General features: G+C 34.3%; 1 protein-coding gene, 1 non-coding gene and 1 pseudogene across 2 annotated transcripts; 1 reads left to right on the top strand and 2 right to left on the bottom strand.

The window, feature by feature from the left end:
* Window positions 1–1,396: 1,396 nt before the first annotated feature.
* Window positions 1,397–1,476, bottom strand: TRNAL-UAG (transfer RNA leucine (anticodon UAG)). Its single transcript has one exon. It is a non-coding gene; the product is annotated as a tRNA-Leu (tRNA).
* Window positions 1,477–1,809: 333 nt separating this feature from the next.
* Window positions 1,810–5,870, bottom strand: LOC128196110 (protein EARLY FLOWERING 3-like; annotated as a pseudogene).
* A 6,015-nt stretch (window positions 5,871–11,885) lies between these two features.
* LOC108330830 (zinc finger CCCH domain-containing protein 23) lies at window positions 11,886–12,997 on the top strand. Its single transcript, XM_017565398.2, has one exon. It carries the CDS (start codon window positions 11,937–11,939, stop codon window positions 12,714–12,716), a length of 780 nt encoding a protein of 259 aa, XP_017420887.1. The 5' UTR covers window positions 11,886–11,936; the 3' UTR covers window positions 12,717–12,997.
* Window positions 12,998–16,095: the final 3,098 nt, after the last annotated feature.

The following is a 16,095-nucleotide window of genomic DNA, read 5'->3' as shown; positions in this document are numbered from 1 at the left end:
ATTGGCTTTAAACGGTCACGCGGGACCCATCGAAGGAGAAACTTGGAAGCTTTTCATTCATTGGTTGCGTTGCATGCACCGTCAGGGGGTGAATTCACTCTTAAATTGTTCATTTTAGCCTTATAAAGGGAAAGAAGTTAAATATATTGGGCCTAGGGCGAAGGTTTCCTATCAGCACAGCTCTTGAAGGAAGAAAGCCTTCAGTGTGAATCGAACATGGGTTCTCCAGGGAAGATGCAATATCACAAAGTAACATTAATGTGTAGACACCATTCGGCCATCATGGTTTCAAGATGTATTCCAAGAACCTGCTGTAAGTCTCGTTCAGTCATGTTCATGTTTTTTGTCATCGTAAAAACCGGCCCTGTCCTATTAAGCTACATTCAAAAATATCAAAACCTCACTATGGTGTCTGGATAAAAGGATCGACATTCAGTGCAAAGCCTCAAGATGAGAAGTCTCCCATTCATTACATAGTTGCATACTAGCAATCAACAGGATTGCTCCTACATCAAATACGTCGGCTGGATCAGCCTTGATTACACGTGGCTCTTCATTGGTTTCACGAGCAACCAGTTTTCTCCTCTTTATCAGGATTGCTTGATCTTCACGAAAATTCTATACCAAATTGCAAATTGGGAATCTCAAAGAGCTACAGTATCTCAATCTAGGAAGGACAATGAAAGATTATATTTCAAATGGGCACATCAACCCTTGATTAACGCCTTCCAGTGATGTCTGACAATCCAATCATGAGCAATGTCCTTTGTTGTTTTCTTATGCAGGTTGGAGGACACTAAAACACCTACAAGCTCATCCCTCACACATCCAAATACGGATTCTTCAAAACGTTCAACCAAATACTGAACGATCTTACTTGCTTAGCCGATCGGCCTTGTAGCATAACCTATTATGAAATATTAATTGTCGAACCTTGTAAATGCATTGGTTTGTTTGACTACTCCTTTTCTCATTCTACAAGACAGATAATCACATCTTGCATACAAAGGCTGGCGCTAGAAAACAGTTCATGCTTAGGCACTCAACTAAGGAAACACTCCCAGATCTGGTAGATGTTCGCCCTAGAACACCTAGCTTATCGTGTATAGGGATACACTCCTTTTGGTAGATGTTCGCCCTAGAACACCCAACACATCAAATCTAGGGGACACCCCCTAGTATAGGCCATGTTCGCCCAAGAACACCTAGCGCACGCCATCATAAAGTCAATCTACCTATTATGGAACCTGGCAAGTACTCGGCCATTCGACCTCAAAGGTATTCGCTCTTTGGCTCCTCCGTTCGGTCATCCATGGCCACAAGCGTTCTAGCATTCGGCCATACATGGCCTCATGTGTTCAACCGTAAAACGAACAGTTAAAAATAACAAAATAAATGACAGCTGTGGGATTTGAACCCACGCCCTTTCGGACCAGAGCCTAAATCTGGCGCCTTAGACCACTCGGCCAAACTGTCATTTTTATAAGTAATCACACAAGTTTATTTATAAACCAAGTTTGACTATAGCAAACCTATATAATCTTTTTATAATTTTAAAACCCAAACCATTTCAAATCAATTTGGTTCGAAAAATTGAGTCAGTTCCTCCTGTGTTCAAGACACAGGAAAAGAGAGAGATCCCCTGACAATTGGAATGGCGTGCATGGCTACCCATGAGAAGAAAATGGTCTCAAAGTTATCACATGCAAATCGAGTAACATTTCCACTGGCTGATCCATTAAACGAAAAAAATCAAGTAGATTAACAAGTAATGTTTCTATGACAATTACCAGTTCCAAGAATGCAATATAAGGGTAAAAAACCTCCTCCGAAACAGAGAGGAAGAACAGCACTTATGTGTAGAACGAACATGTATGGAAACAAGATACAATAAATATTACATTTTGACCAGTTCTGAAATACCACATGTATCTACATAGCAATGTGCTGTAACAAGGTCAAAACTACGATAAAGAGTATGAAACAAAACAGCTTGTTTCATGACATAATACTCAAGAAAGAACAGGAACTAGACAAACTTCTTGAACCATCGCTAGACTGAGTCATACTGTTTTCTCTCTTCCTGAATTGATTGAAAAATTCTAGCTGCTGAAACAGTTGCTGATATTCGGTTGTGCGGCACGACTTTGATTACTCGAGTCGGTTGTCCGGTTTCAAGAGAGCGAGGAATAGACTCAGGTTCTGCCGGAACCATAGGGAAAAGAGGAAGAACATCCCTTCCTTCTGCAACTTGCCCTGTGCTTAATCCCTGTGCCATTACACCAGGACTACTTGCTGTACTCCCCTGCAATTCAAAATCCTTAGATGTCTGATATTTCAGGACATGTGATAATGCTCATTTCTCGGAGTTGGTAAATTACAAGAGCTTTGATTGTTTGTGATATGATCAGCTTCCCCTCCAGGTAAATGACCATTATACCTGTGAGAACCTAGTGAAGAGAACCGGTTCACCTGATCAACAGCTGACTCTGACATTGTTGCATTCATAACTGTCATCCCATATGGAGGGAAGTAAGCAAGACTTCCTGGAGGTGTTTGAGGTGAAACCCCAACACCTTGATGAGAAGTTGGGATTCCATAGGCTGGATTCATAAAATTACCACCAAAAGGAGCAGGCCCACATCCTCCACCATCTGTTCCTGTGAATCCAGGCCTAGGATATGGCTTGTAGACAAGCCCTTCGTAAGGAGTCATAACAGGAACTAACCATTGGTGCCCAGCTGACTGATGGAAACACCAAGGGCCCGTTCCACTGTCAGCAGCCACATTTGCCCGTTGAGGATTTCTTGGAAAAGGGGCTTAGTTTGAAAGGTGGCTATCGTTTTTGACTGATGAGAGAGACGTCTTGCCAACTGCATTCTCCGCAGAACATTCCATTTTATGATTTAACTTTTCAGAATCATCTTTGCGCATAAGGTTTTGTTGCCAAGGTTTTACAACATATTCCAGTGAAAGTTTCTTCCGAGTAGACCCCTTTGGAGTAGACTCCCAGAAAAGTGCCATCTTCAAGCAAAACCTCTGGTGATCCAGCAATTAGTTGTTGGACCTGCTTAAACATAAAAAATACTTCATTAGTATGAAAAAACTTCACGAGTGTGCGTGAAAGAGAAGCTAATAAGCTTCCCATTCTGGACCAACACATGATGCTGAACAGTAGCCGAGATAATTTAACTTAATCAATCTGTGAAGCTCAAACACTTGGACAGCAAACACTCTCTGTTGACTGTAGAGAGGAACAAGAGTTGGATCAAGAAAATTGCACAATACTCATCCAATAAGGATTTGAGACAGAGAATTGAAATAACATAGAAAATGAAGCTAATGAAGTATATGATCATGTCGGAACTAGGATGCACTGGCATAGAACTAACTACAAAATCAAAGGATCTCCAATCAAATTAGGTAACTGGTTAAGTAAAATAACTTCAGTCAACAATTTATGTGTGTGTGTGGGTTGTGGGGGGCGGTGGTGGGATATGCACCATGTACATCAAAATCATATAAAAAATATCTATATGATATGTTCATACAAGTCTCAGCGTGGTTCTTGGGGAGGACTAAACATATTATTAACAAGACATAAATATGATAACCATACCCGGTTCACAAATTTAACATGCCTATCGTAGTGTCATGAAAAAGCTTTCACATGGTTTAAGACAGTAATGACTTGTATCTAAGGCCATTTAAAATTACCACAGAAAAACATTATATAATTCAAAATAAATATTTGAACAATTTCTTTGTCTCTATTCGGAATAAAGACTGGATAACAAGGAGCATTGGAGCATACAACAAATTGTGGGAACATTAGCATTCAACAGTCACAATCAATCAATCACTCTAGAAAAAATGTTAAACTTCACAGTAAACTTCTTTTCTGGGGCTGGGGATAAGCACATATACATCAAATTCATGCAAAAAATATCTGTGATATGAAATTTATCCAAGCTCTAGATGGCAAGACGACCTGACTAACAAAAGTATGTATAAGTCCCAACCCAAAATTCTCGAAAGTAGAAAAAGAAGACACTGGATAAGTTACAGAAAAAGGGCAAAAATCCCCTTATTATCAAAATCTCAGTCATGAACTCTCCAAGTGTCCCTACCATACATCCAGGGCCATCCTGCCTTACTTGGTCCCCCTTCTTAGTTCAAGTCCTTCAGTGTAGTGTAAGGAAACTTGCCCCAGTGGTGACATGGAGAACCAAGCAAGAGGAAACGTGGACAGAAACACATCCAAAATCCAGTGGCTAGAAGACAGTGAATTATGAGATGATATGCTGTCACACGGGTGCCCTCCAACATAGTATAATATTAAGACTGCTCACTGCCCTGTTGTAACCAGTATCCACCATTAAAACACTATCAAGGACTTTGATTTTACAGCAACAACAATAACAATAGTCATGTCCCACTAAAGACTTTGAATCTATACAAAAAATTCAAATAGAAGGTGCCCCAGGACTAGCAAATTTCCTTTCTTGAAAACAACATTTATAACTCCTTAACTGAAATGAAAATATCCAGCCAACATGCATAGAGTATATATAACTAAGGATGCATAATAGAAGAAAACAAAAATCAGCGGTGAACAGTTTCCTAAAATCAGTGGACATATCAAGCTTCCACCAAAAACATGGCTTTTGTAATCTAAATCTAGATATGGTTGTCCTTGTCCACAATAGTCAACAATTAAGATATTGTCAGGTCCAATCAATTAAAAGAGTTTACTATTTACATGACAAAAAATATTTCACAAGGAAAATAGACTTCATTAAGACCATTAGGAACTGCCAATGCAACCGACAGGGAACATGACTTACACGGCAATTGCTCTTCTAGCTTTCCAGAATTGCTTATGACCAATTATTCCAACAACATCATCTGGAGAAATTTTCAATGGTGACAGATTGTCTACCGAGGAGATCTTCGAAGCATTGTCACTTCCATTTAATTCCCCACAACCCCCCCCCCCCCCCCCCCCCCCCCCCCCCCCCCCCCCCCCCCCCCGCCCCCCAACTGTAGCAGACTGCCCATCATGATGTCCAGTGTCATTGATTGCCTCAGCTGGATTGGTTTGGTTTGCTGTAGCGGCATTTCCATTACCAAGCTTCCTTGAAGACTGAACAAGAGAACCACTGTGTCCAATGTCATTGGATTGGGACCCCACTCCACAGTCCTTCCGTAAGCAACCATCATCCTGTCTAAATCTGTTCCTTTTTGATACATGACAATCTTGAAACTCTTGATTCGGAGTCACCTTGGCTTGCCTTACTAAGGTGTCAATATTTTCTCTCGTGGATATGCTTCGGACAGACGTTAATGGCTGGTCTTTTCTACTTACTTGTGGAAGACCATCAGTCTCACATCGCGCATCTTTCCTGACATGTGAGGACCCAAATTGTTTGGGAACCCTTTCACAATCACTTTGCCCTGCAACTGAACAACCGAAATACCTAGTGCCTGTATGAGTGATCTTTTTCCTGTCGAAACTCTCAACACTTTTATCATTACACTGACCAACCCTTGAATGAACGTATACAGGAACCCTAAAGTCTTCTTCATATACCTTCTTTCTCTGTTCAAGAGAACAAGTCAAATTTGCCTCTTCCGATTGGCGAGAGTGACATTTTTCTACGGGACGAATAGGTTTCTGCGATGGCATATGAGCAGGAAAGACATGATTTCTCTCAGGGACAGTCCCCTGAAAATAGGTAAATCCAATTTCAAACATTCAGAAAGAAAGACAACCATCTCTTGCACAAAATAGTCAGAACACACAAGAATAGAATCACTAATTGGCAAAATAAAATACTCTCATGCTGAAAGAAACTACAGGAAATCATATCAATAAGAATGAGAACTATATTTATAATTTTTTTTAGTAAAGATATGAAAACAACTTTATATAAGTAAATGTAATAAATAAAAAATGTTATATTGAAATATCAATTATAAAATAGTATTTTACCCATCGGGATCAACTAAGTTATATGACAATAATACTTTATGAATAAATTTTGTATGAATTAAAATGATTTAGTAATGTTTAAATAAATATCTTGTTAATAAAATTTATAAAAAAGTATTGAAATAATGTTATAATCATTTAAGTTATAAATTGTTGGGATAGAGAAAAACTAAGTATTATTCATTTTACTTGCAATAAGTAAAACTAAATCTAAAAAAAATTACAAAATATGTTTCAAATTGATATAAAATATTTTAAAATGAAAGTTATATACAAATTAATATATGGATAGTTATTTATAGATATAATAAATTGATGTGATGATAATTAATATTAGGTATTAATTCAAAATATGAAGCTTTGGTTAAATTTAATCTCCCGCAAATAAAATTTTTATTGAACTGTAATAAAATATTTTTTAAGCGAAAATGTATAATTTATTATTATTAGATTGTTTATTTCGTATGTATTTTAATTAATTAAATTATGAAAAATTGTGTTAATTTATATGGAAGTAAATGTGAAAATCAGAAATTTTTAAAATAAATGATGATCCATTTTATGATCAGAACGATTTTATTACATCTTAGATTGTTTGATTGTGATTGTTATGGGAATGTTTTCTACTCTCCACAACAATAAAATCAAATATTTTAATATATATATATATATATATATATATATATATATATATATATATATATATATATATATATATATATATATATATTACTTATTGTGTAGGAAATTGCTTTAACAAAACATTACCATCTAATTCAGTCAGCAAACTACAATTGATTTTAGGAGCGGTTTTTCCGATGGATTTAGAAATTCCAAATAATTTCTGGCAATTTATGTTTAAAAATCGTAAGTATTTTTTATTTAAAAAACATTTTGTTGAAAGTTATTAACAAAAACAGCCTCTAAAATATAATTTTTCTTTTAGAATAGTTTTCCAACAATTATTTAAAGAAACCGATTATGTTCGCACTTCATTTTTTTCATCTAATTCCTTAAATATTTAAGCCTTAGTTTCCTTTTTCTTAAAGGTTTTGTTTAGTGGAAATGATTTGGAGGAGTGATTGAACGAATTTGAAGATAAATTTTTTGTTATTTCTTCGACTGGATCAATGTATGTATGAATCCTAAAAAAATCCCGAAGGTCTAGTCTAGAAAAAAAACCGGGGGTTTTGGTAGGAAAGGCGGTCACAGGAAGAAATGCCCTACCAATGAATAGATTAGTCTACTAACCTCAACAATCTCTTTCTTCATATACGATACCGTCCGGTTTGATATCCGAAACTATAGATATGACACAGGAAAGAGATTCCCATGGTAGGAATAGGACAGTTGCACTAAGGAAGAGAGCTAGGGATTTGATAAAGGTGATAGGACAGGGTACCTGCCTTAGTCTCAGTCTCAAATAGGGCGCAAGAAAAGGACATTACTATATATATGAACATTTCCATATCACAAGCGATACCTCAAATTCCAAAAATGCTCCTCTAGTCCCGAGCTTGGTAAATAAGGCCGTGGGAAAGAAAAACTGTCTTCCGGCCGCCTTTCAGTGATAGGGGGAGTCACTCTTGCCTTCTCTCTCTCAGGTGGGTCAGTCTCGCTCTCTCTTGTCGGTAAGTATATCTGTCGTGGTATTGCTGTCGTGCCGTGCCCTTCAAGTAGTCTTTGTAAATGAGTAGTTTTGAGGGAAGAGCGCAAAAAGGTAAATAAAGACCGTAGCCAAAAGCAAGGGATTCCCGGGGCCCGAACGAGAGCAGAGGCGGCAAGTATTCTCATAAAAGAAAGAAAGGAGAACAGGCAGGGAGGTAAGAACGAGTCAGACTAGGTTATAACAACACAACAGAGGTTAGACAGCTCTTACCTATGGAAGTCGGGTCACCCGTCCCCTTGACACAGACACGAACTAATCCTTCTCTCACAACTTCTGGACAGGATTTCACTCCGATGGCAATAAGCTAATAAGATTTAGTACGTTTAACCTGGAACTATAAAACCTTACCCGATGACTTTCAGACTTGCTTGACCACTTGAAAACTCTCCTGGGATTCGAACAACTCTTGGCGAGTCTGAACTCGGCGAAGAAGAATCATCGATTGAAGAAGAGATTCTTCACTTAGATAGAGGAAGAGAATAAGGACTAAGCTCTGTAAACAAAAAGAAGATGTTGTTTACAGCTCCTGGCAATAAAGAAAAAGACCTGGTTATCTCAAAGGCTATCTCCGGGAAAAGGCTATGGTTCACTCGCGGTCGAAGAAGAACAGGTTGGGAGTGACGGAAGAAAAACTGTAAAAGCCCCGCAGGGAACCCAGTCACCAACAACTTTTGAGCCGGGCCGATGAAACACTTCGTTTTTAAGCTTCAAGAGAATGCCCGTAGCGGGCGATGCGTTTGCTTCTGATTGCTCGAGTTGGAAGACCTACAAGGAGCTCGGTTGTACCATAAATAAAGAGGAATCGACCTGTGTCAATGGAAAAAAAATCTTTCGTCGTAATTGAGAGTGAATTTCAAAGTAAAGTTGATGAGAATTAATGTAGGATTTGATTGATGTAACAGATTTAAAAAATTTGTTTAATTGGTAAAAACTGAAGATTACCAAAACACCAGTAATTTTTAATGTAATATAAAATGATAATTGTTAATCTTATATTTAATTGTAAAAAAGTTTATAAAGAGTAAAAAATTAACATTAATTTTTAAAATTAATTTTAATATTGTAAAAAAGAATTATTTTAGTAAAATGAATTTATTTTTAATTGTAATATTTTATTAGGCAAAAAGAAAAAAATCAAGGAAACAGATTGTGTTTGTATATATATATATATGTGTGTTATTATGATACTGAACATGTAAAAGACCAGAAGAAGAAGCTATGATTTTTCCAAGGGCTTGTTGCAGTTTTTTTTGCAGTTTCCAAAGGCTAATATTTTTTGAGGTTGGGGTGCTAATGTCACGTACTAAAGGGTTATTCAAATTTCTAAATATTGAGTATCTTTTCACAGTGCCTGTTATGTAATACTGAAATGGGTATCTTTTTACGGTGAAATAGTTTTAAAGTATCTAAATTTTGATTTTACAGGAGATCAATCATGTTGGTGCTGGTGGATTGTGGGCAGAGCCTGTGAATAACAGAGGTCATTACTTTCTTCTTTTTCTCGTCCGTCACCTCACCCCCGCTAAATCGCACCGTTTCGTGCAAAGCATTCCTCCTTCCTTTTAAGGCCCAATTGAGATATTCTTGAAAAATAAAAACCTAATTTTGATAATTGAAAAGACGAAGATTCACATGAGATTTTTCAATAACTATAAGTAGGAGGGTTTAAACCTAATAAATTATACATTTTCGCTTAAAAAAATATTTTATTACAGTTCACCTAAAATTTTATTTGCGGGAGATTAAATTTAACCAAAAGCTTCATATTTTGAATTAATACCTAATATTAATTATCATCACATCAATTTATTATATCTATAAATATTTATCCATATATTAATTTGTATATAACTTTCATTTTAAAATATTTTATATCAATTTAAAACATATTTTGTAATTTCTTTTTAGATTTAGTTTTACTTATTGCAAGTAAAATGAATAATACTTAGTTTTTCTCTATCCCAACAATTTAATACTTAAAATGATTATAACATTATTTCAATACTTTTTTATAAATTTTATTAACAAGATATTTATTTAAACATTACTAAATCATTTTAATTCATACAAAATTTATTCATTAAAGTATTATTGTCATATAACTTAGTTGATCCCGATGGGTAAAATACTATTTTATAATTGATATTTCAATATAACATTTTTTATTTATTGCATTTACTTATATAAAGTTGTTTTCGTATCACATTACTAAAAAAATATAAATATAATTCTTATTTTTTTTAATTTTAAACCACTACTTAAATTTTTTTAATACTTATATACTCTTTTTTTTCAAAATAATAAATTCATTTTAAATTTTGTATAACGAACAATCGTAATGCAATATAGTTTTAAACATATTTCATTAGTTTTACAATTTTTTTACATCAGATTGCTTTTAATTTATCATTTAAATTATTCTACATTGAATTCACACAAAATATAATTATAACTTTTTATTTTGTTTACATATTCTTCAAACTCTTTATTTTCTAAATTCAAAAGAAAAAGTAAAAGACCGAGTAGAATTCGGTTCGCCAAAAATCAAACATGTAAACAAAATATTTACATATTCCCTATACCACCCCACTTTGCTCCCTCCACCACCACATTTTTTTAAAATTCCAAAACTATCCTTTATATTTTAAAATATCCTATATCTCACCTCTTTTCTTCAACGGATGTCAACATCCGTTGAAGAAAAAATGCTTCCACGGACGTGCCACATCCGTTAACGGATGTGGCGACATCGAGGGTTATTCCCTACACCACCCCACTTTGCTCCCTCCACCACCACATTTTTTTAAAATTCCAAAACTATCCTTTATATTTTAAAATATCCTACACCCCACCTCTTTTCTTCAACGGATGTCAACATCCGTTGAAGAAAAAATGCTTCCACGGACGTGCCATATCCGTTAACGGATGTGGCGACATCCGTTAACGGATGTGGCGACATCCGTTGCCTTTTTTGTTTTTTAGCTTTTAGTTTTTTTATTTTTTTTTTGTTTTAAATTAATATATAAATATTATTTAATTATTTTAAAATTATTACTTAATTATTTATAAATTAATTTTATTTTATTTAATAAAATAATAATTATTAATTTTAATTTATGTATTATTATTTAAATAATAATTAAAAAATTTATTATAAATATATTAAAACGGATGTGCCACATCCGTTAACGGATGTGGCGACATCCGTTGCATTTTTGTTTTTTAGTTTAGCTTTTATATCTTTTTTGTTTAAAATTAATATATAAATATAATTTAATTATTTTAAAATTATTACTTAATTATTTATAAATTAATTTTATTTTATTTAATAAAATAATTATTATTAATTTTAATTTATGTATTATTATTTAAATAATAATTAATTTTTTTTTAATAAATATATGAAAACGGATGTGCCACATCCGTTAACGGATGTGGCGACATCCGTTGCCTTTTATGTTTTTTAGTTTTTAATTTTTTAAATTTTTATATTTTAAATTAATATATAAATATTATTTAATTTTTTAAAAATTATTATTTAATTATTTATAAATTAATTTATTTTATTTAATAAAATAATTATTATTATTTTAATTTATATATTATTATTTAAATAATAAATAAAAAACTTTTTAAAAATCTATTAAACGGATGTGGCACATCCGTTAACGGATGTGACCACATCCGTTGAAGTTTTTTTTTTTTAAATAAAAATAATAAACTAAAATATAAAATATGTAAATAAATGTTACGGATGTCAACATCTGTTAAAGGTGAAACAGATGTTGACATCCGTTTTATAGAAGGACAAATAAGGTATGGGGAGGTGCAGGGAGTGGTTGGTGGTGGTGAAGGGAGTAACTCTCCGTGGATTATTGGCTATAAGAATTTGATTCTCCAAAAATTGAATTTCTGAACTCTAACAATAAATTGGTTTAATTAAGTTAATAAAGTTATAACTGTTTATCCTAGACATCATAAAAAAAAAAAAAATATATATATATATATATATATATATATATATATATATATATATATTTCTGGGTGGTTAACTCAATTTTTCTGACGGATGACGAGAAAGAGAAGAAAGGTTAACACCAACTCTTACAGTAACAAAGCCATGTGGAAGCTGTACACCTCATCACCATAAAACTACAGATATTTTTATGTTACTTATTATTGACTCAACCTTTGTCAAACAAAGCAAAACCCCGCCTTATATATTTACTCACTCTCACCCAAACAGACAAACAAAATCCAAATCATAAACACATGACACCCAATGTTCAAATACCCCTCTGGGACTCCGCCGCCGCAGACGGAGGACCGGTCTCCCCGTTCTCTCCCAATGCGCCCGACACCGCCTCCTTCTCCACCGATCATTTCCGGATGTTCCACTTCAAGGTCCTCACCTGTCCACGTGGCAGGGCCCACGACTGGACCGAGTGTCCCTACGCCCACCCCGCCGAGAAGGCTCGCCGCCGGGACCCCCGCAAGTTCCTCTACTCCGCCACGGCATGCCCTGATTACCGGAAGGGGAACTGCAAGAGGGGTGACACGTGTCAGTTTGCGCATGGCGTGTTCGAGTGCTGGCTCCACCCTTCTCGCTACAGAACCCACCTCTGTAAAGACGGGACTAACTGCCGCCGCAGAGTTTGCTTCTTCGCTCACACCAACGACCAGCTCCGCCTCACACCCGATTCGTCCTCTCTTTCCTCTCCCACTTCGGTTATCACCTCTTCCTTCTTCGATTCTCCACCCTCTTCTCCTTACGTCCACAACATACAAGAGATAGTTAGTTCAATGCGGAATGTTCAACTGGAGGATGGACTTTTCTCGGGTTTGACCCGGTGCGTGTTCGGGTCAACAAGTGGCGGTATTTTGAGTGGTAATGGGTGTGAGGAAGAAGAGCCTGCTATGGAGAGAGTGGAATCTGGGAGAGATATTAGGGCGAGAATATACGCGAAGCTTAGCAGGGAGAATTCCATTGCAGGTTCTGCTCCTCACGTTGGATGGGTCTCGGAACCGGTGAATGGATTCCGGGGCCTTTGATTTCTCTCTCTACTGTTAACCTCGTATGATGCCATGTCAAATAAAATAAAATTTCATGTACATAGTTGTTGAGTTCTGAAGAGACTGTTGGGTGTCTTTGCTTTGTACTTCCCTGTCTAACATTTTTTACCTTAGCTCTGCCTTTCCGAGAATGGCTTCGCTACCAATTGATTGTATAATATCAAATGTTTATTTTCGACTGTAGTTTTCTGTTACCACACCACCTTTGTCTCAGGAATGTCAGAAATCAGAAGATTGAACAATGGTGTCTGTTTTTTTTATGTGCCAAGAACAGTTATCTAACGTAATTCATTCATATGTTTGATTCTTCAAGCGGTCCCTTCTCCATTTTCTCCATTCATATCTAGCTTCTGCTGGATAGTTTTGCAATGCTCTTTTCCATTTTCTCTGATCTTGGATCATTCGGACTGTGCTAGCAGACAAAGGAGCAAAGTAAAAACCAAAGTAAAAGGCAGACATTGTTTATCTTCTTCTATAATACAGCTATTGCAGTGTTTGAAATCTGTGTGTTGCAATGGCTTCTCTTGTTTACAGAAGGTACGTAGTAAACGACATGAGACAATGATGGTGACATTGAATTGTTTTTACGATTCGAATGTAAGCAATTTGCACGTTGTTATCTAATACAGATTAATGTTTGGTTGAGGTAACTTGGGGTCCAACTATGGAAGATTTTGGATGAGCACTCGATTTAATGATTGAAATTTATGAAGCTTCTTGGTGAATATCAACACAAATGATAGTATCTCACAGTTTAAAATATGTATCGTGCATTGTACCTGATAAATATTGCTTTATATAATTAAAAAATATAATAAATAAGCATTTTGATTACACGAATCGTGTTTTAACTTTGTAATAAAATTTGATATAAAGTTATTTTTATTTAAGAGACGCTGATTACAGGTTATTGAATGAGGAAATATTTGGTTCATTGTGGGGGTGAGAATGTAAAATACACTTCTAATATAGAAAAAAATTATATCGAAAATCTTTAATTAGAAGAGGGGAGAGAACGAAAGTTTGATTTTGTAGGATATCTAAATCTTAAAACTGGGTAAATTTCATTTCCTAATTTGTAATTTTGTAGCTATGATAAATTTTAATTAATAAAATATAGTACGTCAGGGAATACTTTTATACTGCTCCTCATTTATGAAATAAAACTTGTTACATGCATTCTTGGTGGCATGCACTAATAAGAAATGAAAAATGAAATATATAATTATTAGCTATAACTCTATCAGATATATATGTCTCCATCATCATTGACTTTTAAAGTAACTATAAACAATTAAATAACATTAATTATAAACAAAGTATAATTATATTTGACTTCGTTTTTAATACGAGTAGAATATATACCATATAAACAATTATACTATCAAATCCTAAATTGCTCTATTATTAAAAAGTATTGAATTTTATGTAATTTTTTTAACTCACACTTAAAGTATTATTTCATGAACTGATACACTAAGAAAATTTACGCTAGCAATGAATAATTTTTTGTTTTAAAAAAATGACACTCTTATTTTATTACTATTTTCATTTAGATTTTTTTGCTTATAGAAATCAGTAAAGTATGAAAGCGATAACATAGTTAACAAGTGTATTTGAATATTATATATAAACATTTATCCTACAAGAATAATAACTACATGAAAGGTTTATGAGTTATGAGTAATACGAAATGATTAAACTAATAAGGCAATTGGATTGATCTTAAGCAAGATTAGATAGGGGATGTGGATGGTGATGCTGACAAAGCAAAGCTTATCTTGTATTCTAAGACGAATCTTAAAGTTTATCCACTTGGTGCCACTTGGTGTTGCTACTTGTCTTTCTTTATTGTATCCCATGAAGAAGAGAAAAATAATGTTGTTGATAATATCCACTCATGTGAAAATCTAAGAGTTGGAAGAGACAAGATGTGGTCAAGGATGCAGCATTTGCAAAGGAGGGGCCCTTTAAGTTCAAACAAAGCAAATGTGGTTGTTTCAGTTTGAAGTAATAAGAGATTAATAGAAAACAAAGTACGTTGATTCCTATGGGTAAGCAAGCGTATAAATGAAAAACAAGACAAAATTGACGGTGGTTTCACAATTCCATCGAAAAACGACCACGTTTTCTGAATTTTTAGGAAACGACAAAAGCTGTTGTGGCGTGCTGCGTGGAACCATACCATCGTGATTATCCATCAACAATCACAATCCACACACTCATCCTAAAGATCCATCTTTAGGATAGTTTGGTGGTTGAAAAGAGATCATTTTTTTTTCTTTTCATCATATTATATAATGCTTGAAAAAAAATATTTCTATCTCTATCAAATACACTTTTAACATATTTAAGATTTCTTCTAAACAAATTATATAAATTAGTAATAACAAATTTCAATTAAATTTAGTAAAAAAATAACTTTAATTACAATCCACATTTTTCATCTTAAAACTCCAAACATAGACAAGTCAATCACATACAAAATAATTGTTGCAAAAACTAACAAAAGACACAAACAAAACTTCTGGATGATATATGTAAATTAAATGTTTTTACAGACTTATCTATAGTGTTGTGTAAGTTCTTCATATATAAAAGAAACTTCTCAAAAATTTCAGGATATCAGAACTAGCAAGTATATATTTAATAAATAAATCTAGGATATTTGTGGAAAAGATCAAGTAGAAAAGGAAAACAAAGGGACAAAAGAAAAAGAACTCAAGATGAATTCTATAAAAGAAAAAAAGAAGAGCTTTATAAGAAATTACTATGCTAGAGAGAGAGAGAGAGAGAGCTAATCAAGAATATATTATGTGCCATTTAGAACGTATCCATTTATAGAGTTTGGATGCGAAAGGTGACCACTCCAAAAGACCATGCCTTGTGGAAGATCCTAAACTTTGTGGTTCGTTGAGACCGAATCAACAACACTCAAAAAGAGGATGAAATCCCGATCTTGCAGAAGAGGAGTAACAACCTTCAGTGTTATTTGTGGAGCAACTTCCAATAACACGCTACAACTATACACTTGGTCAAAAGTGAATTTGCAATATCTATATCAAAGCATAGGTTTTATAATAATCCCCACATATTACAAAAGAAAATAAAGAAATAAGGAAAAAGAAATAATTTCATGGGTTTTATAAGATGTAATGCATTAGAGCTGGTATAGCAAGATATACAAACAGTTCTAGAACAACTTGAAAGTTCTCTCTGACACTTATATGTTATGTATATTAGTATTACAACTTTGGTTGGTGTAAGTAAATTTTTACTTTTATGAAGTTTGAATATATTCAATATGTTATTCTAACATTATTCATTTTCAATGTTTAAGGTATTTACATCGTTGAGC

The sequence above is a fragment of the Vigna angularis genome, chromosome 4 (genome assembly GCF_016808095.1).
Source record: "Vigna angularis cultivar LongXiaoDou No.4 chromosome 4, ASM1680809v1, whole genome shotgun sequence".
In the NCBI taxonomy this organism is placed as follows: domain Eukaryota; kingdom Viridiplantae; phylum Streptophyta; class Magnoliopsida; order Fabales; family Fabaceae; genus Vigna; species Vigna angularis.
This window is presented reverse-complemented; position numbering and strand designations above follow the sequence as displayed.